Raw genomic sequence first — 22997 nt, forward strand, 5'->3', positions numbered from 1 at the left:
TCTCCCCGCAAAGCGAAACTGCTGCTGTGCGCCCATACTGCCTTCTTTACGGTAGCCCGTTGCCTCTGCGCACCGTGCCCGCCCGCCCGCCCGCCCGCAGCAGCTCCTGATTGAAGCTCCACCGACGACAACGACGCGTGGGGAAGTACTCAGCAGCAGCAGCAGCAGCAGCAGCAGCAACAGACGGTGGTCGGGTCCTCCTGCGCCGAGCGGACCCTGAAGGCTGCCGAATCGCCTCTTTCCCCCACTAATCCGCCCGCGGCTCTTCGTCGTCGTGACGAGCGAGCAGGAAAGCAAAGCGAGTGGGGGGGGAAACAAGCGCTCCGTCCGCAGACGCTGTTTTGCATGCGGCACACAGGGCGCATAAAGTCTGGGATATATTTCTCCACCGCCTTCACTTCGTCCTGCGACCTTGCAATGCGCACGCAGTGAGTTTTTTTTTCCCCCCCTGCTTCTTCTTTTTTCTTATATCATAGATGGAGATATTCCATCAGACGCTTCTCTCCATTGTATTGGAGATGTTTTGAGCGCCAGCAGGGGGGTTTAAACGGCGGCTGGTGTCGTCTGGAGGGGGCGTCTGAGAGAGGAGGAGGAGGGGGTGGTGGTGGTGCTTGCTTCACTGCGCAGACGAGCGGCCGTGCGTCCGCGTACGTCTCGTCTGAAGCGCCGCAGACAGCTCGACGGGAGAGGAGGAGGAAGAGGAAGAAGGAGAGGAGCTTCTCGCCGGGAGGAAACCTGAGACAGCCGAGCCGCTCAACATGACGATGTCCGTCCCGGAGAGAAAATCAGGGTCGGAGGGGAAGGAGGAGGAGAGCGAGGATGAGAGCGAGATCCTGGAGGAGAGCCCGTGTGGCCGCTGGCAGAAACGGAAGGAGCAGGTTAGTGTGTGTGTGTGTGTGTGTGTGTGTGTGTGTGTGTGTGTGTGTGTGTGTGTGTGTGTGTGTGTGTGTGTGTGTGTGTGTGTGTGTCAGAGACAGACAGACAGAGATTTTCTCCCCTAAATGAAACAAATCTGCTCCTGGATCAGAGCATCAATCACTGCTGCTGCTGCTGCTGCTGCTTGTGTTTCGCAATTTCCTGGATGTGACCGCCTGCAGCGGCAGCAGCAGCAGCAGCAGTCTGGAAACCTGGCACAGTCGTCCAGGCTGCTGCCGCCCCCCCCCTCTCCGTCCGGGCCCACCACACCACACCACACCAGGCCTGGCCAGGCATGGACACTTTGCCTTTGAAACTTCTTCCTGTCAGCAAGTCCACGGCCTGATGGTGGAATAGTTGGAATCTGGTCTGAGGGCTTCACGCCGACAGGGTGGGCGTGTAAAGAGTGGCTCCTTCGTCTTTACCAGCAGGACAGACTATTAAATCATGTTGCTGCTCTCGTGCACCAGAGTGATAGAAATCTGGCCACAATAAAGAGCCATTCATCAGCCTAAAAAAAGCAAACCTCTCTGTCTTCCTGCAAAACAGACTTTTGTTCACTGTAATGTGCATCCTCATTAGAAACAGCAACAGCAAACACACTTACGGGTAAACAAATAAGAAAAGCACAGAACCGTTTAGCCCACATCTAGTCACTGCTATGGCTTTAAGTTGATTTCTTAATAAATTAATTAGCTAATTTCCTCAATATTAATATTGCAAATCGCATTAGAAAACAGAGGCCAGCTCAGGCGAATGTGCACGTGTGGTGGCAGGAGGCACATTGGAGCAGTACAGGCTGGTTTACAGGAGAAAGGGGGCAAAGAAAACCATAATTCCCTGGTTATCTGGGAAAAGACACGAACATCTGAACGCACCGGCAGTTTTGAAGCAGTGGGCGTGGCCTTCACTGACAGGCCCCGCCCCCACCCACCACTACCACCCTGATAAGGGCCAACTTGAAGGTTATCTCTGGAACACACACACACACACACACACACACACATACACACAGACAAACACACACACACACACACACACACACACACACACACACACACACACATGCCTTTCCAGCTATTGATTACACATCTATATTTTTTTTTTTCGGAGCTTCCGCTACTGTCACATTGCCATTTGCCCTCAGGCTGGACTAGAGCGTGCAGGATTTATGGCTGGTATAGAGCTGCTACACAGCAATAGCGTAAGCAGGAACAATATTCCAGGAGTCTCCAGTCGTATTCAAATGCTGAAACATGTGTTCAGGTAATCTGGAAAAAAAAAATAATAATAATAATTTGTGCGTCCTCAAAATTGAAATAATTTTATAAGGTGCGACGAACAACTTTTGTTTTTGAAAAATACTCTTATTCTGAAAATCATAATTTCTTCCTTTTGAGGCCAAAGCTGCCACATTTCACTGGGATTGACTGACATGAAATAGACAGAAAAAAAACAGATCAACCTTTCACTGACGTCCTTCCTGTTGAGCAGCACCGTGCCTGGGTGTGTGTGTGTGTGTTTGTCTGTGTGAGAGAGGCAGAGCGCAAACCAGTCAGTAGGTGAAAGTTGAGAATTTGTGCAGCCATATCTGTTCTGCACTTCTGGCAGAAGATAAACTCGGCCTCGCAGCCCCGCTACGCTCTTCTCAGCAGCCACGGTTACTTGTTCTTTTGCGCGCGCTGCCTGATTGTGTCGCCGTCGGTCAAGTGCGGGTTGTGCTTTTTCTTTTCCTGAACGGGTCAGGAGTGTGATTGGAAAGTCAAAATGGTGTCGGCCGGAGCAGAACTGGCGAAACGGGGCCAGTAGCACCAAGGAAAGTGAAGTTCTCCTGCCATTTGAGAACCAAACCGGTTTGTCGTCGATGCATGCAACATGCAACAGCATGATTTCTGTTTCCACGGATGTCTGACTTGCTGCACGTATGCTTCTAACGGATTCATCTGTGATTGTCCAGAATGGCGAAACATTCATTCCGGTGCAGGAAACCTGCACTGAGTCACTCAACCTCCGCTGATGTCACAACTCTGAGCGACACTACTGCAAGCGCGGCTTATCGTCGGTTTTTGTAGTAGCGGGATCTCACTAATCTCTCTGTGACTCAGCGTTGCAGAAAATGCACGCTGATAAGGCCGAGGGTGCCGTGCGGTTGTTGTGCTACCAAACTGTAGTTCATGGTGGATACAGTTTCAAGTGCATGTCGAGGCGTTTTCCTCATTTTCTGCACTCGTTAAAAATGCTCGGCCACCTCGTCCCGCTGCAGAATTCTCCGTGCTTTTGTTTTGAAGGGGGACTCAATGCACTTTTTCTCAGTGCAGCACCTCAGGCTGTGCAGAACCAGAGCAAAGTGTCGGGCAACGCTCAGGAAAAAGCTGCACGCGGCAAAGTGGATTTAAGGAGCAAAGAAAACTGCACTTGGACAATAAAATGAAGCATCATTTATTGTTGAAAATGAAGATTCCATCAAGATCTGATGTTGAAGAATGACCAGAAGGAGCCGCTTGGAAGTAGTTTTGTTCTGATCTTCAAGTCGCCAGTTTGCCTGAATTACCGTGGATGTCCTGTGGAAGCTGCATCTCGCCAACCGACCGAACTGCAGCCTCGCGGTCGCTGTCTGATGCTCGTGTGTTTGCCACACAGTGTTCTCTGCAGTCGCTCAGCTTCGGCTCTGGCTTCGCAGCTCTGCTGCACCTCCCGAGGTGGGGAACCCACACACCTCCCATGCAGTAGACCAGAGGTGTCAAAGTCTGGCCCACAGTGTAATTATATTATTGGCCCATATTCCTGAAGACAAGGTCGGAATTATCCAGCACATCTAACCGCTAATACTACAAATCCCAGAATGCTCTGCTCAATCAGGACTGGACGTTCATTGAGACATAAATATGTGCAGAATATAACAGATTGGATTTATTTGAATTCAGTAATATATATATTTTCTGGCCATGTATCTCTCTACAAAGTTACCGCCCGTCAATTAAGAGCTGAAAAACGAATCGATGCAGGCCTCTTGTGTGGTGAGTGCTCCGTCTTTGTCACTGAGTAACTCCAGGAGGCCGTGCAGACTCTGAGCGACAGCCAGAGGCTAAGACACTTTGCACAATTGTTATCTTGTGTGCAGTTAGCCACACTTAAAGTCACAGTGCCACTGAAATGTCAAGTGGCCTCTCCCCAAGTCGCAGCCCGTAAAAGAGCGGAGCCATTGAAAGTGTGCAAACACGCCCTGGGCCTTCAGGCGCCGGCCCTCGCAGGATCCTGTCAGGTGGTGACTTGTGTTGAGAGGAGAGCGCCGCCCGCCCAGAGAGGATTCTCCTCACGGCCTCCACTCCGTAATAACCCGGCATCCGTCCTACGAGGAATGATCCCCGCCCCCACTCCACCCCTCCAAGCGGGGACGGCGAGCAGCGACCCACCTGTTAGCGCCGGTCCTCTGCCAGCGGCGGCCCGCCAGCGGCCTCGTGGCTATATATGAAAACACGGTTGTTTTCCTAGAATACAGAGCGTGTGCTCTGGTGTTGCTCAAGCCCTTTGCACATCAACAGCATTTCAAAAGATAGATCCCAGTGACCTTTACTGTAAAGTGTGGTATCACTTGGATTAAGACGAGCAACTTGACTAAATATGAACACAATGACGAGTAAAACAACGTTGAATCGAAACGATATCGGGAACACACGGGTGGATGTTGTCCTCAGTGTGTGACCATATGTGCTCACATACCGCAAGATTGCTGCCTAGTCATCCTGCAGTTTATTTTCTCAGGCATCATTTGTTTATTTCCCCCCTGGGGAGCTTTTTTTCTGTGGAAACCTGCGTCTCCCAGCCGTCCCAGTGGGTGTCGAGAAGGAAATCGTCTGCTACGAGTCTTGTGTCTTTTTTTTATTTATTAATTTGTTTTGCGCATCTCAAGCAAAGCAAAACGATACCTGCTCGGCGGATGATTAATCTTTGGTGGCCGTCCGTCCGAGGGAGTTCTTAGTTCCCTGCAGCAGGCTCAGTGTCTGGGTGGGGGGAGGGAGGGTGGGGTGTCTGGCCTCGGGTTGGTTTGACTTTAAATTATTGGCTGTAATGGATTTGATAGTAAATGTGCAGCACCGTCAGATGGAGACGGCTGCACAGCGTCAGCACAAAAACAGTAGAAAATGGTCGGTATACTTGGAGACGCTGTCGATCATCAGATGCAAAGGGCAGGTGGACCCTGGCGAGCCCCGTTGACAGAGTTCATCTCAACATCGGCACTGAAAATGAGCCCCGGTCACAGTGTGCTTGTGCAGCAGGGCTGCCCTCACGTCTGCGTGTCTCTCTCACATAAAAGTCGCACTTAACAAGCAGGGCATGTTCAGCTGCGTGTGACGTGTTAAGTGGAACAGTATCTGCAGGTGAGCCAGCCACGCCCGGCTGCCGGCCGAAGAGGGCGTGACTGTTGTGTTCAAGGTAGGTCCGATGACAAAATACAAAACCGTCGTCATGCAGCGAAAAGCTGCCGATTGTAAAATTATAAAACAATTGTAAAACACTTTGCAGTCAGAGCGCTCGCTGCCTGGGCAAACAACGCGCCAGATGGCCCTTCTTTTTCCCCCGCACTCGGTGACCTCCCTCCGAAGGTTTTCCACGAGCGCCACCGCAGCCCGTCGCCGCGGTGGCGGTGAGGGCTGCCGTCACCTGCTGGTGAAAGCCGATCCCCCCCGGGAGGTCATCAGACCTGGCGGCGATGCAGCGTCGCCGTCAGCGTTTTCCACTCCAGCTGTGTGAAATCGAGCTTCCTCCCCCTCCTCTTCCTCCTCTTCCTCCTCCCCATCCTTCACTTCTTGGGACGGGAGCGGTGGCATGAAAAGGATTCCTCCAGGAAACGGCTGACTGGCTGCCATCAGGCCGCTTTCACGTCAAGCGACATGGCAGAAACGCCCCGCTGCTGCTGCTCGCTGCTGCGACTCGCTGCAGCACGCCCGGCGCCCAGTCAGCAGGGTCACTGGAAGACAATAGTGTCTTGGGAGTAATCCACTAATCTGGAAATTACTGCTTTCGTTTTGTTTTGCTTGTTAAAATGTGGGCGTTATGCGCAGAACGAGTGTCGCGTTTCAGGTTGCTGGCAGTCATTCCGAAAAAAACTAAAAAAAACTAAATTGCAGCGTGTAGAGCAGCACAGTGGGGCCAAAGTTTAAAACATGGACAAAGTCTCGCGGCAATATTGATATTCATTGAAAAAAAATCTTCCTCCAGATAGAACAGTGAACCTTTTTAAATGGACCCAAACAAGTTTTGCTTCAACACTGAATATGGAACAAAGCAAAGCTGAACACAACACAATAAATAACTGCAAAATCGAATTTCAAATAAAAAGAAAACACATCGAAATAAATAAATATAAATAATAAATAAAAATCGTATGGCTCTTTTTTAATTCGCAGCCCTCTGATTTGAATTTCAACAGTCATCTTTTTCCACAATCTAATAACACTTTAAAAAATTAAATAGCAATAATAAACCAATGAACTAATAACAATAATAATAATAATAATAATAATAGTAATAATAATAATAATAATGTCCTTCAATGAAAGTGCAACCATTTGAGCCCAGACCTTGGAGGAGCAAGAAAAACTGCATCAAGAAAACCGGTTACTTATATTCTGTTGAAGTAAACAGTCTGCGAGCATACCAGCGCAGCATTCTGGGATTTGTAGTATTTGTGGTACGTGTGCTGCGTGACAGCGGCGGGCCAGAAGCTCTAGTGGTCATTTAATATTGCCTCGCAGGCCAAATATAATGACACTGCGGTGCCAAATTAGTTTGACACCAACGGTGTAGAGTTTCATAACCGAAACGGAGTGACGGCATCGTCACGCGTGTCGTTGTGTTTCTCAGCGTGTCCGTCAGCCGGACCAGCGAGAGACGAGGACCGACGACAGAGAAGTGGAGGCTGCTTCTGCTTCAGGCTGCTTCTCCTCCCGACAAGTGAAACCCAGACGGCTTTCACGTAAACAGGCGAAGCTCGTGTGTGCGCTGCGACTCCCGTGACGGTGATGCAGACTCACACTCTGAGCTATAATAATAATAACCGCCCCGAGCTGCGGGCCAGTTCCTGTTATTGTGCTGCAGTGTGAAGCCTGTAATAAGGTTTTGGTGGCGGTGACTGATTCCTGCATCACGCTTAAGTGTTTATTGCAACCGAGGCTGCTGGTGTGTGTGTGTGTGTGTGTGTGTGTGTGTGTGTGTGTGTGTGTGTGTGTGTGTGTGTGTGTGTGTGTGTGTGTGTGTGTGTGTGTTCCAAACCCTCTTTAAAGGGAAGGCCAAGGTCCTTCGTCTGCGATATTGTGTTGTTGTGTCTGACTTTGGTCTGAAGACGTGTGTGTGTGTGTGTGTGTGTGTGTGTGTGTGTGTGTGTGTGAATGTCTGCCATAAAAAACATTGCACAACCAGCGACCGGGAGTTTTGCGTAAAGCTTCTGCGAACACGTCGAGCGTTTGAAACTTGAAAAAGAGCGACAGCAGAGTTTGGTGAGAGACGCTGGTTCTCGTCTTTGGAAGATTGAAACTCTGGGAGTTTCAAAAGTGATTGAATCTTTGGAGTTTCCACAACGCTCGGTCGCAGTCTCGACCTTTGAAACCAAACACGGGCGAGGCGGGCGCGCGCACGGAAAAATAATGAAAGTAGTGACGAGTGCTGTGCAGAAACTTTTGATATTTGAATTTGAGACGTGAATGTGTCAAACGATCACTCCAAGGTTGTTTGGACAAATGTCAAAGGCTTCTTGTGTCTTTACAGTTATTTTTTGTCCGTCTTCCATTCAGTCTCATTGAGCTCTTTTAATGTGAAGCCTTCATTATGTTTGGACAGCTTTATAGTGAAGGCAGGGTGACCTTGTACTTTGCTTTTTGGACGAAAAAGACAGAATTTTTTTGCAATAAAAAGCCAAGCTTCAGTGCGGTCAGAGAAAAACTGGAAGAACGGTTCTGTTTGTTTCTTCTGTTTCTCCATTCAGATCCGAATGCCGTCGTCGTCCCGCGCGGCCAACGCAGCCATCGATTCTTTGTATCATTATTATCATTGTGTTGTTGAGGCCTCTTTGTTTTGTTTGTCTCTCATGGCAGCAGAAATAACCCCCCTCAAAGCCGCCGACTGCCTCATCACTCGGCTGTTGCATTGTCTCCACCACCACCACCACCACCACTCCTCCACCTCATCTGGCAGACGTGATCTCATTTGCATTCAGGATCTGAATGCGGCTGCTCGGGGACTTTGTGCTGGAGGTTCTTCCCTGCAGCCGTCACTCAGCCAGCCAGTCAGTCAGTCAGTCAGTCAGGATACTGGCTGCTGAATTATTAAATATGAAGACAGTGAATAACTGCTCTCCCCCCACCCCACCCCCCCACCATCACCCAGCATCATTCATCCTAGTGAGGCTGATGATAGACGAAGCTGCTACACACACACAGGTCATGTGTGTCTCTGTGTGTCCATCTTGGCATTATTTTCCACAGCAGCCTCCCACATTTCCCATTTGTCTTCTTCTGTGGTTTTTAACAGCGCCGGCTGCTGGCTTCTGTTTTCCGCTGCTGGAATTCAATTGCACTGTAAGGGTATCGCTTTGGAGCTTTGAACCGGAGTTCCTTGAGGCCCAGTCGCCTTGCGAGCGTCGGATCCGGCCCCAAAGCTCTTTTAAGCTGGAGGAGCTGTGAGATTTAACCTTTGAACTCAGGACGTCCGGGGTGGGGGTGGGGGTGGGGGGTCGGGGGGGTGGACACCTTCAGCCGCGTTGCAGAGGAGGAAGAAGTTTTTCTGTCGACAGAAGCCTTCTGATTGATTGCGACGCCGCGCTGACGTCACGCGGCAGGGCGAGTCGACGGGTGGAGGGGTGAGGAGTAGGGGGGGGGACGAACAGCCGCCACCTCCCACCTCTCTCTCACACACACACACACACACACACACAGTCGCTGCTATTGAGCTCCGTCGCCGTGGTTACGTAAGAGCAAGCGCACGGTCCCCCAGCCCGTCTGCCAACAGGCTGTTCAGTCTGAGCGTGTGCTGAGCAGCCAGCTCAGGTTGACTTTCATCACTCCGCTCCTCTAATCCCCTCCGGTAACCAGAGAGAGGAAAAAAAACATCAACATGACCCTCTGTTGCTCCATTTTCCTCTTATATCTGCTGCTGCCCCCCTTCCTCCCGCCCCCACCTCCGCCCGGCCTGATCCACATGTGGCCTCTTTATTCTGCAGACGAGATGAGAGAATCAACCACTGAACATGTACACACACACACACACACACACACACACACACACACACACACACACACACACATATTCATACACCTCCAGGTGGGTTCGTTGCTTGTGGCGCTGTTGCGTTTTCGCACCTCTTTTCCTCTTCGCTGCTCGTGGCTGAAACTCAATTGCAGCATTTTTATTTCTTTCTTTTGCAAAGTAAGAGGAATGCTTTTAGTTTTGAAAGGTGATCCTTGGTTTTTTTTTATGGTGTTGCATTCTGGGTGGAAAATAAAATGGAGAAATGTTTGTTTGGATGAGGAGGGAAGCTGGTGTGAGTCAAGCCAGACTGGGAGTGTGGAGCTTTAAATTCTTTTGATCTCGTTTTTTGAACTCGTTTTGTTTTCTCCAATTTCTTGCCTCAAAAAAAAAAACTTCAAGAAAATAAGTGAGTTTATTTCACGTTCTGGTTGGAATTTTTTTATTTATCTTGAAGTGAGACTGGATTAAGCGGATTGACATTGAAGCGACACACGCAAGCGTTGAGAGGTAATGGGCAACTACGCAAGTTAAGACGACGGAACTACAGTTGGTCTTGTCGACTGTGCAGGGTGAAGCAGGTGGAGAAGACGGGTGGGTGGATGCTTTGTTTGCTTACCTCTGTCCCCTCTCTCGGAAAATTGCATGTCGTGCGTGTGCGGCGGATGGAGGCGTGGCCAGCGCAGCTCATGTAACGCGTTCGTCACGAAGGAGAAGGAGGAGGAGGCGGTGAGCAAGCGGCGTGCGGGTTTACAAGGGTGGATTTGAAATCCAGCGGGCAGAAAATCACACCGCGCTACGACAAGACCTGGAATAGTTTGCGCGAAAGCCGCCAGGCCCCCGTGTTTGACGTCTCGCCGGCGCTTTTTAGGAAACGCCGGGAAAGGGGCCAGTTCCAGGTTGAGGCAAACAAGTTGTGGGGTGAAAACCGCAGCCTCTATTCCAAGAAGTGGAACATTTAGGGACGGAGAGGGAGGGAGGGAAAAAGGAAAGAAAGAAAGAAGTGACCGACTGCCCCCTTTGCCTCATAAAGCCTCTGCACTGTTTGGAAGTCTTGGTCTTGGCTGCCAAACTGCGGCAGCGTGATTTAGTGTGTCGGTAAAAAGTCAAGTCGTCGGGTTTTTAGCTCCCGGCTCAGCAAATCAGCAGCTCACTGCTGAATCCGCCCCACAGCGTCCGACTGAGCGCGTGATCCGACAAGGTGTCCAGCAAAAGATCCCAGTGTTCCCACACGCATCGGCAGAGACTGCCGGGTAGAACCACACGGTGGCGCACTCCGGTCTGGCGCATTGGGTCTTGCGTCGCATAGAGCGACGTCACGGACAGTCAAAACCCATCGGTGTGTTTGGAGCTGTTCACAGGGAGACGCATCCGTCCAAATACCATTTGAAACCACCTCCCCATTGGAAGGTGGTTTCAATCCCTTTTGCAAAAATCAAATTTCATGTGATTTGTGACTGCTCAGACTACAAAAGAGCCATCCGGTTTCAATCTGGATGGGCTCAAAATGGGATTTTGGCTGGCAGTCTGAACGCGGCCTATGAGGGGCTCATCTGTGCTGTGAGTGAATTCTGGAAGGGCGCTGCGATCAATTAAAAAAAAAAAGAAAAAGAAAGTTTGATGTGACTCAGCAACTGGGCAGAATTTCTATCACACACTTCAGTGAGGAACATTTGAATTGAATTACAAGAGACATTCATTGGAAATCAGCGAGCGAACGGATGTAACTCCCGTGTATTCTTCCACTGTGACTCGACATGGTGGTGGGAGGGTTCTGTGAACTGGGTTAATTGCTGCAGTGTTGCATAAGGATGTTCCTGTTGCCGTGTGTCGCTGCCGCATTGGCGACGACCAGCCCAGACCTCAGCCTGAGAGCCTCGTCACCTTTGTCTAACCGACTCTCTGTGATTCAGTGGTTCACTTTTGCAGTGTTGAAGCATCCCGACGAGTCTCAGGGTCGGTAATTATCACCAAGGTGTCGCCAATCCTCTTTGTCTTTGCAACCAGAGCATTTGTTTGTCCAAAGGATGACGGCAGGCCCGGGGAAAAGACGTAGAAAAGAACATGCTTTTGATCTGAGGGGCGTTTGCTTCATCTGCTGTGACACACACAGCAGGTCGAGCCGGTTAACCTCCCATTGTCCCGCAGGAAAGTGAAGGGAGCCTCGCCACGGGATAAAGCAAACTCATTCCAGCTGGATTATCTTTAATAATTAGCGAGGCACGAGCACATGACGCCACTCGTAGAGCTCTCGGAGCAATTAAAACACTTAGAGGGGCGGGACAGTTGCTCAGTTAGTAAAAAAAAAAAAAAATGGATGAAATAAAAGGGCTGTTTATTCCAAAACCTCATACAAAGGACCTCTCTTAAAATATTTTCTTTAAAAAAAAAAAATCACCCAAAGGCACCAGTTTTGTTTTGCTGTCGCTTGTGCAGCACAGACACACACACAGGTGGTATCATATCAGTCTTTGCAGGTCTTGGCAGGAACGTAGATTGAGTGGCCCTGACCTTCTGCTCTGCTGTATTTTCCTGCGGAAACGCCGCCGCGTGTGATTGGTTAAGACAGATGGGCGTGAGCTGAAAGGACAGCGGGGCTTTGTAACCTGTGGCTGTGGTGTTCTGGCTGAGGCGGCGCAGGGGCCAGAGTGAAGACGGTGTGCTCACAAGCAATCACAGCTTCATTCACATACCACTTGATGAACATTATTAATCATCACATAATGATAATCGGAAAAAACATTCAGAATCATATATTATTGATCAAAGCTGCCAATTAAATTAAACTGAAATTCAATGGAAGCAAATTTGTGCATGGTGTCAATTAAAAAAAACAAAATCTAGCCCATAATTAGACCTTATCAGTGATATTTAGATTTATTTTATTTTATTTGCACCATAATACAGAGACAACAATACAGGGATAAAATCGAGACGCAGACGACACGACGCCTTGTGCTCTTGTGCATTTCAATTTTATCTCAATGTTCATGTCGCCAGCCACTCTTAAAGAGAAAGGCGCTGCCATGTTGTTGTGACTGCGGCGCTTCGCCCTCTGTGTGCCCGTCTGCTCCGATGACCTGTCCTACATTCCTGCTGGCGGGGAGCTCTCAGCGCTGGACGGAGAAATGAATAAGTGAGACGTGATGAGGGCCGATGTGTCTGCTCATGAGCCCCCCCCCCTCCCCCCCACCGCGCATGACCCCGTGTCCTTTTGAAATGAGGAGTGGAAACCCTTTTTTCCTCTGTATGTGCATGTTGGCAGAGCGTGAATGGAAGCCGCCCGATAACGAAACTAATTTCCCGCCTGCGCATCCAACTGAGAATGCGAAGCGCTTAGTCACACGTCTGCCGGCCGCTGTCTGAGCCGTCGAGGCCCCTTTTCGCTTTAGCGAGTGGACGTCAACCTGATTGTGTGGCGGCACATGTGACACGCCGGCGGCGGGGAGGTGGGCCGGCGCTGGCCAAGGTCAGCGGGCGGTCAGCAGCCCGCTGATTCTTTTAGCTTCGTAGTGAGACATGGGAAGAAAGCATCCTCACGTTTTCTAACGGTGACTTGTCTCAACCCAACAATAGAATAGAATAGAATAGAATAGAACGTCTTTGTTAATCCCACAGTGGGGAAATTTGCATAATTACAGCAACTGTATAGTGCAAAAATGATGGAAAATGAAATTAAGTAAAAGAAAAAATAAAAGTAAAATATTTGTAGGGTGAAAAGGAATAAAACCAATATATTTACATCATACGGACAGTTGGATTTGCAGCTATCTACATACTGACATATAAATAAGTCACAATGACGAACAATGTCCATCTTTTCTGCTTTTTTAATTCATTTTTCAGTCAGATTTTTCTCACCGACGCGACTCGACCCAAAGGCTTCAACGCGAAGCTCTTCCTCCGCCGCTCACACTCAGAACCCCTTTTTCTCTCTCTGCCGTTCACATTTCCTCCGCCTCTGTCATCCTCCCCCCCCCCCCCCCCCCCCCCGCCCCCCCTCTTGGTGCAAAATGCGAAAATCTTGCTTGCGAGGGAGAAAAAGCCCCCTCAGAGGCCCTGGCGCTCATTAGCATAATAGTGTGAAGAGGGTTGGGGCGTGGCCCGCCTCCAGCTCCACAGACGTTTCCCTCCCTTTGAAATATGAACGTGGGCTCGGCGGCAGCTTGGCTGTGTTGGATGTATCGGCTACGGGATGCTGATGTGCGGCAAGACAAAGCACTCTGTTGCCTCGCGTGTGTGTGTGTGTGTGTTTGTGTGTGTGTGTGTGTTTGTTGGAGGCACAAAGGCCGGCTTTCAGCCCGGGCACCTCGCCCGCCTCTGTGGGAAGAGTGGCCACTTGTAGTCCGGTCCGCTCGTGCTGGTATTGTCTCTGACTTTCTCATTTCATGTTTTATTTTATTTTATTTATTTAGTTTATTTTGAACATATTCACAAAAAAAAATAAAAATAAAAAGATAGATAAGGATGTGTACGTGCAGTTACATCAAAGAAACAAAACAAACCAGATCAGAATTATCATACTTATCTTTTTAACATTTCAAGTACATCATTCAGATACAGATTTCCATTAACCAATTAACAGATTTTCTGTTAGCCAATATTGTACCGTAAATGATTTATAATTTCATAACAAATTATCTATGTACATTTGTACAGGCAGGCGTAAGAATATCAGTATCAACATGCACATACATGTACAATCACATAAACCTATGGTGGGCATCTATTTTGCAGGACACATAATTCAATTAAATCATTTCAGTAATTTATTTACTTGACAGAAAAAAAAACTAATAGCGTTCTTATTTCTGTGGGACAAATGTGGTTCGCGGCTTCATAATTAGGAAGGAAAATGAGTCCTGAGACTCCACCAGTTGAGAACCACTGCTCTGAATCAATCCACTGAAGTCATCATTTTACTTCAGATCATTAACTCCCGCACCTCCCACCTCCTCGTGTCGTTCTGCTCGGGCAACAGCCTTGTTGCTGTTGATGTTTTCCTCCTCTTACTTCCACTTTTAGTCCAGCAGCCCCAGCGGAAAACATGCACGCCCTATGGTACGTCCACCTCCTGGGGGTCAGCCAATCACAGACCAGCATCACATCCCCCGTGCGCTGTTTACATTCCCAAGCTTGCATCCCCCGCCCCCGGGGATGTAGACGGTGGGACTGCGGCGAGTGCACATCCAGGAAAAACAAGCAGCAGCAGCAGCAGCAGCAGCCCCCCCGCTGGCCAGCATGGGAAGGAAACTGAGTGATCGGGGGATGAAGTGAAGGAATGCTGCACTCATCAGCCGCTCAGAGCTCCGTGTTCCGCCCTCTAATTATCCAGTCTTGTCCGTGGTGCTGGTATGGGGGAGGAATAGAGATTAAATGGCCTCTGTCCCCCCTCCCCGAAAGAACCCTAAACCCCACCGCCCCCCCACTGAGAGCAGCTGCACTGTCATGCTAAGCAATAAAGCCATTACAGCGGTTAACTAAACATCCAGTTTCTCTCCGGGGCTGCTCTGTTTGTTGAAGTGAGGGCCTATAAACTGCCCAGGATTTCTGGGGAGCCTTTGTGGCTGCCGCCGCCGTTGGCGGAACAAGCCTACTCCTGTCGAGGCGCCACGCCGTCCCCGCCTGATGATGTCACGAAGCGGCGTAACAAGCGGGGCCCCTGTGGTCGCTCGTCAACGGCCGGCATTAAGCGTTGAGCAGACAGAGGTGGTGATTGAGGCGGAGCCATAATGACATGTCATTCAAGCTGCTTTCTCACCCTCAACCTAGTCAGGAGCGTGTGTGTGTGTATGTGTGTGTGTGTGTGTGTCGGGGTGAAACCACACCCCCAGACTCCAGAGTCTATGGTAAAAATGCTTTTTGGGCCCATGGGATTTTTTTTGCTGCAGTTCCTCGAGTGACCAAAATCGGCAGGCCGCCCTATTGCCAGTCTGGTATCCAGTTCTTATAATACATCCATGAGTGAAACACACACAGCAAGTGCAGTAGATGGACTCTACTGCTGATGCTGAACTGATCTCTGTTCTGTTTGTTTGGGTGTCACTTGAGGTGACGTGTGTGAGAATCAGTTACTGCTTCCCTTAGCCTTTGTAAATATTGTGAGCAATAAACTTGTCTGTTGGCATTCAGGAAGGCTTCCTAATGTGTGGGGGGGAAAAAAAAAACTATTTGTGTCCTTCTTGTGTGACACCAATAATCCCAAAAACAGGTTTTGTTCAAGAGATGTTTTGGAAATAAAGACTTTGTCTCCTGTAAACATCACTTATTCACCGTAGCAGTCATGTCGGTGCAGCCCTAATGCTTTTTTTGAAATCAACAAGATCAATAGTTGAGGGTAATCTCCAACCAGAGGGAATGCACCTTTATTGATCCCTCTATAAGCGATACAGTGGATGATTATTTCCGGTGACGCGTGGGCAAATGCTGAGGCATCCGCAGTAAGTTTTCCAGTTCCAGACGCAGCTCTGGCCGAGGGCCTCGCATCATCACGCGTGACTTCACGCAGCGGCGGTGAACTTTTGACCCGCAGCCGCTCTCCGCTGCTGAAGGATCAGCAGTTTAGCTGAGGTGAGGCCGGCCGAGGAGCTTCCTGCAGGGCTGCTGCGGCTGCTGCTGATGATGATGATGATGATGTGGGCCAGATTAAGCTGTCCGCCGCTGCCTTGGCTCTCCTCTCGTCGCCCTCGTTGGAGTTTTGGGCTGCTCCGCTCTGTCTTGCTGCCCTTTAAATCGTCCCAACTAAAATCCCTCGCTCACTCCGCGCCAGCCCCAGACTTCTCCATGTCTAATCCATTCGCTCTCTGCTCAGCCTCCCACCTCCCTGGAGTCTATAACGCTCTGATGCCGCGGCCCGCCGACGGCATTACCTCAGGCGTAGTCTAAGTGGATGGCATTATCTTCTATTATCTTCTGCCTGTCCGTTTTAGTTGCACTCTCGCCCGCTAATGGAGGGAAAACTAGGTTTGATGGTGGTGTGTATGTAGAAATGCATCCACTCAGACGCTCGTGTTATTTTTGTATTAAAGGAGCTGCTGCACTTACAGGGGCGGTGTCGAAATGTCTCAGACTCACTGAACTTGGACATAACCTGATTAAGCCCAGCCACTCAGTTTGACCGACGGCCACATCATCATTCTGCTTTCCTCAAAGACTCAAAACATTCCAATGCAACAACATTACTTCAGTAGAACAATTTGATTTTTTTTTGTCACGTTACCAACATTGAATTTGCTTTTATCAACTGAAGAAACCCCATCCGTCCATCAATCAAGGATTAAATGAATACAGCTTCCACTGAAGGAGTGTACTTACACTTTTGCAGCGTCTCTGTGCTGTTGACTCTCATTCTCCTCACATAGTTTTCACCTATGTAACATCGGCGTTCAGATTTTAACAACTCCTCGTCAGATACTTCAGAAACCAGGCCCAAGATGAGACTCGACAGGGCTCAAAATGAATTGCGAGAACATTGCGCTTCACCTCCGAATGTGCCATGGGGAAAATAATCACGATCATATGGCAGGCGTGTCCGCTAAATGTGTGTTATTGTTTATGAGAAATGTAGTACTTGTGAATTTGGAGGCTGCCTCGTCCCTCATGCGTTTCCATCTGCCCCCTGCAGGTGAGCCAAGGTAATGTCCCCGGTGTGGAAAGCGCCTCTCTGGCCATGGACACGGAGGAGGGGGTGGAGGTGGTTTGGAATGAGGTTCTCTTCTCGGACAAGAAGGTCTTCAAGGCACAAGAGGTATCGTTGGGTTGCACTCCTGTAGTCTTTGTTAAAGGGAGATGATTTGCAGACATTCCTCATGGTTCTGATGCATTCATTACATCTTAATAAACCAATCGTATTACATGTTCAACCTGAACAGTTACAAGTTACTAATAAGCGCTCCTGATCTGCGTTGTGTTGTCCAGGAGAAGATCAAGGAGATGTTTGAGAACTTGATGCAGGTCGAGCACCCCAACATTGTCAAGTTCCACAAATACTGGCTTGACATGAAGGAGACTCAGGCACGGGTGAGGATATTTATGTCTTTACTTTTTTCCACACGCGTCGTCTATCACTTTGCCGCACTGCGCAGCGGCCGCTGACACCTGCCCCGTCTCCTCCTCCTCCTCCGCCTCCCCCAGGTCATATTCATCACCGAGTACATGTCATCAGGGAGCCTCAAGCAGTTCCTGAAGAAAACCAAGAAGAACCACAAGACCATGAACGTCAAGGTCAGTGTTGGTCGTTCACCTGCGCGGAGCGCTGCAATGGCAACACGGTTCACTTCCATATTTACCAACGGGATTATGGGTTATGTAACCCTGGTGGCTCAGTGCAGACACACAGCCAGAGTCTTTTTGTTCTCCTGGCCTCCACCTGCTTGATTTAAATTCAGGAATTTGCAGAACTTGTACCGTGTCTGCTTTTAGTTTCATCCTCCGCTGCAATTTTTATTTTTAGGCCTGGAAGAGATGGTGCACACAGATTCTCTCTGCCCTCAGGTATTTTTTGGTTGTTTTTTTTGTTTCCCATCATGGAAGATTCAAACTGTGAGAGAGTTTGCTTCAACCGGCTGCTTTGTCTCTTATTTGCCGGCAGTTACCTGCACTCGTGCGACCCGCCGATCATACACGGCAACCTGACGTGTGACACCATTTTCATTCAGCACAACGGCCTCATCAAGATTGGCTCAGGTCTGCCCCCAGCTGGACAGTATGCCTCACTGTATCCAGATGTGTCTGAATCTTAATCGTTGGCCAATTTTTCTCTCCGCAGTGTGGCATCGGCTGTTTGTCAATGGTAAGAGGGAGAACTAATTGGCCTCCTCCTGCAATCACAATCAGCCCCGCGTCACTGTTGATTCTCTGCCCAGTGTTTCCAGATGCCAGCGTCCATGGAAAAGGGAGGCAGCACCGCGATGAGCAGCGGAACCTTCATTTTTTTGCCCCGGAATACGCTTGTAAGTGACCCGGGATGGAATGTATTGGGGTTTTTTTTAGGAGAAATAAGTCAGTTGTTGCCTCTTTTGTCTGAATCTGTTGAAGTTTTTAAAAAAGACTTCACAGAAAGTACGTTAAACCATTTTTTAAATTTGATTTTGACACATTCTTCTCATCACATTTGTTAGAAATGAGAAAATTAAAAAAAACGGTTCAGTCAAACTAAAAGGAAGTGGCTGAATTATTATGTTCTGTTATATTTTGAGCGTCTTCTCACTGTTCCCCCTCCTCTTTGTTTCTCACCTCCGTCGTCTCTGACTCTCCTTTCTCCATTTATAGCTGGTAAAGACGATTACGCCATAGACATCTTCTCCTTTGGCATCTGTGCTCTCGAGGTGAGAGAAACAGAACCTCAGAGATGCTTCCCTCGGTGTCTACATGTGCATGTGTGCGTGCGCACACGCGCCTGTTGACGTTATTTTTGACAGATTATTTGCACCCGCAGATGGCTGTGCTGGAGATCCAGGCCAACGGAGACACTCCAGTGTCCAAGGAGGCCATCGCTCATGCAGGTCAATCCCTGGAAGACCCTCTGATGAGAGTGAGTCACACAAATAGCATAGCCGGCGTCACCGCGGAAACATGCCAAACAGCTGTCCTAAATGATTTTCTTTTAACGCTTTTGCTCTATTTTCCCATTAAAAGTCTATCTCCCCCGACCAAGCCGTCGCAGAGAACTTTCAAAAACTCAATGCCAGGAATCAAATCAGAACCCTGCGAAGTGGGTCATAGTGTTCAAACATGCCTTGCCGCTGCTGGCTTCTTCCTGCAGGAGTTCACCCAGTCTTGCCTGCGTCACGAAGCCAAACTCCGTCCGACGGCTCACGACCTGCTGTTCCACCGGGTCCTGTTCGAGGTCCACTCCCTCAAACTGCTGGCCGCCCACTGCCTCATCAACAACCAGTGTGAGTTTCTCACCTCCGGCGCCACCACTCGCAACACTTTATTCCCCCAGTCAATCCAAGGTGTAAATGAAAACCCAGCGTGAATATTGTTCCGTGTTAAGTGTTATGTTTCATTACTTAACAAAATGTTATTTATAGAGCGACTAAAAATGACTTTTGCGTCAGTTGCCAAGGTTGCCAAGCCTGTTTTTGTCTCTCCAGATTTACTCCCAGAAAACTGTGTTGAGGAGAAAACCAAGTCTTTCGACCCCAACGCTGTCATGGCTGAGATCAGACATGAGGACAGGCAGGGCGTTCAGCTCAAGTAAATACCCTCACAAGCGTCGCAAATCTTTTGCTCAGTAACCGGCGAGACATGAGGCATCGTCTCACTCCCCGTTTTGCCGCCTGCAGGTATTCCCACGTGTCGCCTCTAGAGCTCGACAAGTTCCTGGAGGACGTCAAGTGGGTGGAGTCGCTGCTTGTCAGTCCCATAAGGTTGCATTATAGACTGCAGAGTGAGTTCCCTTCTGTCTTTTTTCGCGATGCAGAAACGGCATTTACCCGCTGATGAATTTCGCCTCCTCCCGGCTGCACCCGGTCCCCCGAGCGCTGTCCCTGTCTCAGGAGCAGGTCGAGACAGTGAAGACGCCGACTCCCGAACCCCAGGAAACAGAGTCTAGAAAGGTCGGCCCATCACTTGTTAGATGCGCCGAAACTAAAATTTGCCTCGTTTGTTGGGATGTTGGTAAAATTCAAATCCTTTTTTTGTGTGTTTGCACCTTTTGCTCTGCGCGGCCGCAGGTTATTCAAATGCACTGTAGTCTGGAGTCAAATGAAGAGGGGACCAAAACTCATGTGAGTCATGTGGTATTAAAGGTACTTCCAACTTCTGTTGGGCCCTTTCCAAGAATAGAATTATTTTACATTATACTACAATTAAAATGTATTTTTATAAATACCCTCATATGAGTGAGCAGGGCCTCAGTTGGTTGTAACTCAGTCTAAAACTCTGTGATTGTCTCCACAGCTCTCTCTGTTCCTCAAGATGGATGACAAACTTCACAGGCAGCTGAGCTGCGACATCCTTCCCAGTGAGTAACGGAATGTGGCCGTCGCCACTCTGCACTCCTTTGCCAGTTTCCTCCGTGTTTTGTGAGAAAAGAGCAGTGTCGCCAACACTGTCCATTGTTCGCGGTGCAAAGCCTATTGCCTCCTTTTTTGGATTCACATTTGGTCTGCGAGTAAAAGCAGCAGGGCAGAAATAAACTAGGGCATCAGTGTTTGTCAGACAGCACAAGTGTGGTTCACATGAATTTCTGTCAGATTTAAAAAATAAGGCAGTTGTTTTTCTTTAAATGAGATTAATTATCAAACAAGAAAATGTTGTATTTAATTGGAAATATTTCATGTCCAACTTTCAGCCGACACCTCCAAAGACCTCGCCAGTGAATTGGTCCATTACGCCTTCATCAACGAGGTAATTTGAAACAAAAGAGTGTATTAAAGCAGAAAATGAAAAGAGTATTATTCGGTAAAAAGAGAAGTAATTCATAATGTCATCTCTTTCTTTTTTCTTTGCAGGATGACAGCGAGAAGGTAGCAGGATTCCTGGAGGATGCAATCAGCAGACACCGGGTCCGATCACTTGCCTCCGGGGGCACACAGTGAGGAGGGGTGGCAACAGTGACTTGGCCAGAGGGGGCCTGCTGATGAACACCAGGATCGAAAGAGACAGACGGACGGCGGGGGATGAAAGATGGAGTGAAGACGGCTGACCCTTCTAGTGATGAAAAAAGAAGAAGAAGTGGGCAAATCCAGAAGGAAGCTGTGCCGTGTTAGTCAGTGACTGACTGCAGAAGGAGGGAGGAGACGCCACAGCTGGAATGAACCGTCGCAGCGTGTGCCCAGCGATCCCACAGAGCAGTGGAACATCGACAGGCTCCCCGTCCAAAAGGGCTACCATGCCTTAAAGTGTCATCACAGTTTCGTTTTTTCCCCCCGTAATGCCACTACTCAAAACAAAACAAAGTAAAGGAAATATTTTGCCCCACAAAGGCAGCAGCTACCTTTCGCAGGACATTGTATCGCATACGAACCTCGTTTGCACTCTGGCGTCTACTTTGACTGACAAGTCGATGAGCTGCCGCCGCTGTTCCCTCAGAGCATTTGAATTGTCTACCGTTTTAAAAAGTGTCACATCTGAAATTAGCTATTTAAACCATTTAGTTGGCTTTATTTATTGTTTTACTGTGACCAAAAGAGGCTGTGCGAAAATTGCAAAATTATTTTTTTTTGTTTTGTTGTTGTTGTTGTTGTTGTTGCTTTTCTTGCAAAGTAAACTCACATCTCAGAACTTGGAGCAGAGACGTGCGGTACCTAAATGTAGTGACGAGCAATAAGATGATGCCTCTCTTTCAGCCTGTAGTGCTCTTAAGGGTTTGGCCCCATGATATTGTTCTGAAAGCCAAAGACTTGCTAAGTGCCTGATTTGGCAATGCACTTTGGACAGAATTTCCCCAGTGAATTGGCATCCCACCATTAAAATAATAATAATAATAACAATAATAATAATAATAATAATAATAATAATAATAATAGTAATAATAATAGTAATAATAATAGTGATTTCAGCTATTTGAAGTGTAACTTATTCTGTATGAGATTCTGTCAGAGTTCTAAGACCAGGTGCAGTGATTCATGCCAGGATATTTGAATGTGAGATGAGCTGACAGATTGTCGGCAAAGCCGCTCTTTTAATCAGAGATGTCAGCACTTTTTCTTGGGACATACAAATAAAGCAAAAAAATAATCTTGTCGGCTGCAGCTGAGAAAGAGTTGGAGCTGGATTGAAAAAAAAAAGACTCCTTTCTTAAACTTTGAAACCCCATGTGAACAATAAATATTACTGCTACACATATTTTTAAATAATTTTGTAATTGTGCTTTAATGCAAATCCCCCCCACCCCCCAACCTGCCTGTCCCCGCAAAATTTTAATTAAAAAATAGCACCACCACCTGATGAATGTTAATATGGGCTGCAATAAAATATCTATCTTGCCACGTTTGAATTCAGGTATGTCTTTCACAATAGCGCATTTCTTTTTTGAGTTCTCTGCACCGCAGCCCACACAGGCCTAAAAATAGAATAGTTCTCATGCTGGGTCGGTTAAGAATCCAAGTCTTGATGACGGAAGGTTTCGATTTTAAGAATTTTAAAGCATTTCCCTTCAAAAAATAAATCTCATCAGCAATCTGCATTTCTTTTTTTGAACAGTAAAATTGTCTGTCTTAGTTCAGTTTCATTTGTTTCCTGGTGTCTGTAAGGTCAGCATTTACAGTTACACTTCTGTACAGTCATCGCTTAAAGTACTTATACCTAACCTGCTCTGTCTCAAGCCTTGTGCGTGTGTCTCTGACCACAGGAGTCCCAGACTTTTGACCACCGGAGGAGGCTGAAGTGTACATATTTGTTTGTGGCTGTTGAAAGGGTTTACTTTTATTGCATAAACAGTGCCACTGTTAATCTCATCTGATCTGAGAAGCTGCATGTCTTAATTGCCTGCGACCATTCAAAACTGCATTTGCCTTTTGTCATCCATATTTCAGTTCCACGCAGGACCTGACGAGGAAGATGAATGTTTAGACTGTGCAGACACGATAACATGGCATCCATATCAGTCTTATTTTTCAGTTGAATTTGTTTAATTTCCTGTGAATCTCTTGAATGAAACTCGCCTTTGGATGTGTTCTTTATAAATCCTTTGTTGAATATTGTAGCTACTGCAAATAAATAGGTGACAATAAACGTGTGATGCCTTAGTTTTGAGTGACCTGGTAAGATTCCTTCTTTCTTTAATAACTGAAAGGCCTTTGAGAAGGCCCAATTTATGATGTGTTAAACAGATTAGAATGGCTTTTTTTTCCCCCAGTAGCTGATTCCTTGCCAAACTACAGACTACAAAC

General features: G+C 48.1%; 1 protein-coding gene across 3 annotated transcripts; it reads left to right on the forward strand.

The window, feature by feature from the left end:
* Positions 1-89: 89 nt before the first annotated feature.
* On the forward strand, positions 90-22853 carry nrbp2b (nuclear receptor binding protein 2b). 3 transcript variants are annotated; one of them, XM_076047620.1, is made up of 19 exons: positions 90-428; positions 519-878; positions 16781-16903; positions 17074-17175; positions 17290-17379; positions 17609-17649; positions 17747-17841; positions 17924-17947; positions 18021-18107; positions 18427-18482; positions 18593-18688; positions 18920-19052; positions 19254-19356; positions 19446-19496; positions 19583-19718; positions 19836-19910; positions 20062-20125; positions 20456-20511; positions 20616-22853. In XM_076047620.1, the coding sequence occupies exons 2-19, from the start codon at positions 759-761 to the stop codon at positions 20700-20702; spliced, it is 1539 nt and encodes a 512-aa protein (XP_075903735.1). In that variant the 5' UTR covers positions 90-428; positions 519-758; the 3' UTR covers positions 20703-22853. The 3 variants fall into 3 exon arrangements, with proteins under 3 accessions (XP_075903735.1, XP_075903737.1, XP_075903736.1); XM_076047621.1 differs by having other exon boundaries at positions 91-878; positions 19836-19889; XM_076047622.1 differs by lacking the exon at positions 19836-19910 and having other exon boundaries at positions 90-878.
* Positions 22854-22997: the final 144 nt, after the last annotated feature.

The sequence above is a fragment of the Nelusetta ayraudi genome, unplaced genomic scaffold (assembly GCF_046127955.1).
Source record: "Nelusetta ayraudi isolate G7.1 ecotype Tasmania unplaced genomic scaffold, CSIRO-AGI_Nayr_v1 ptg000094l, whole genome shotgun sequence".
Lineage (NCBI taxonomy): Eukaryota > Metazoa > Chordata > Actinopteri > Tetraodontiformes > Monacanthidae > Nelusetta > Nelusetta ayraudi.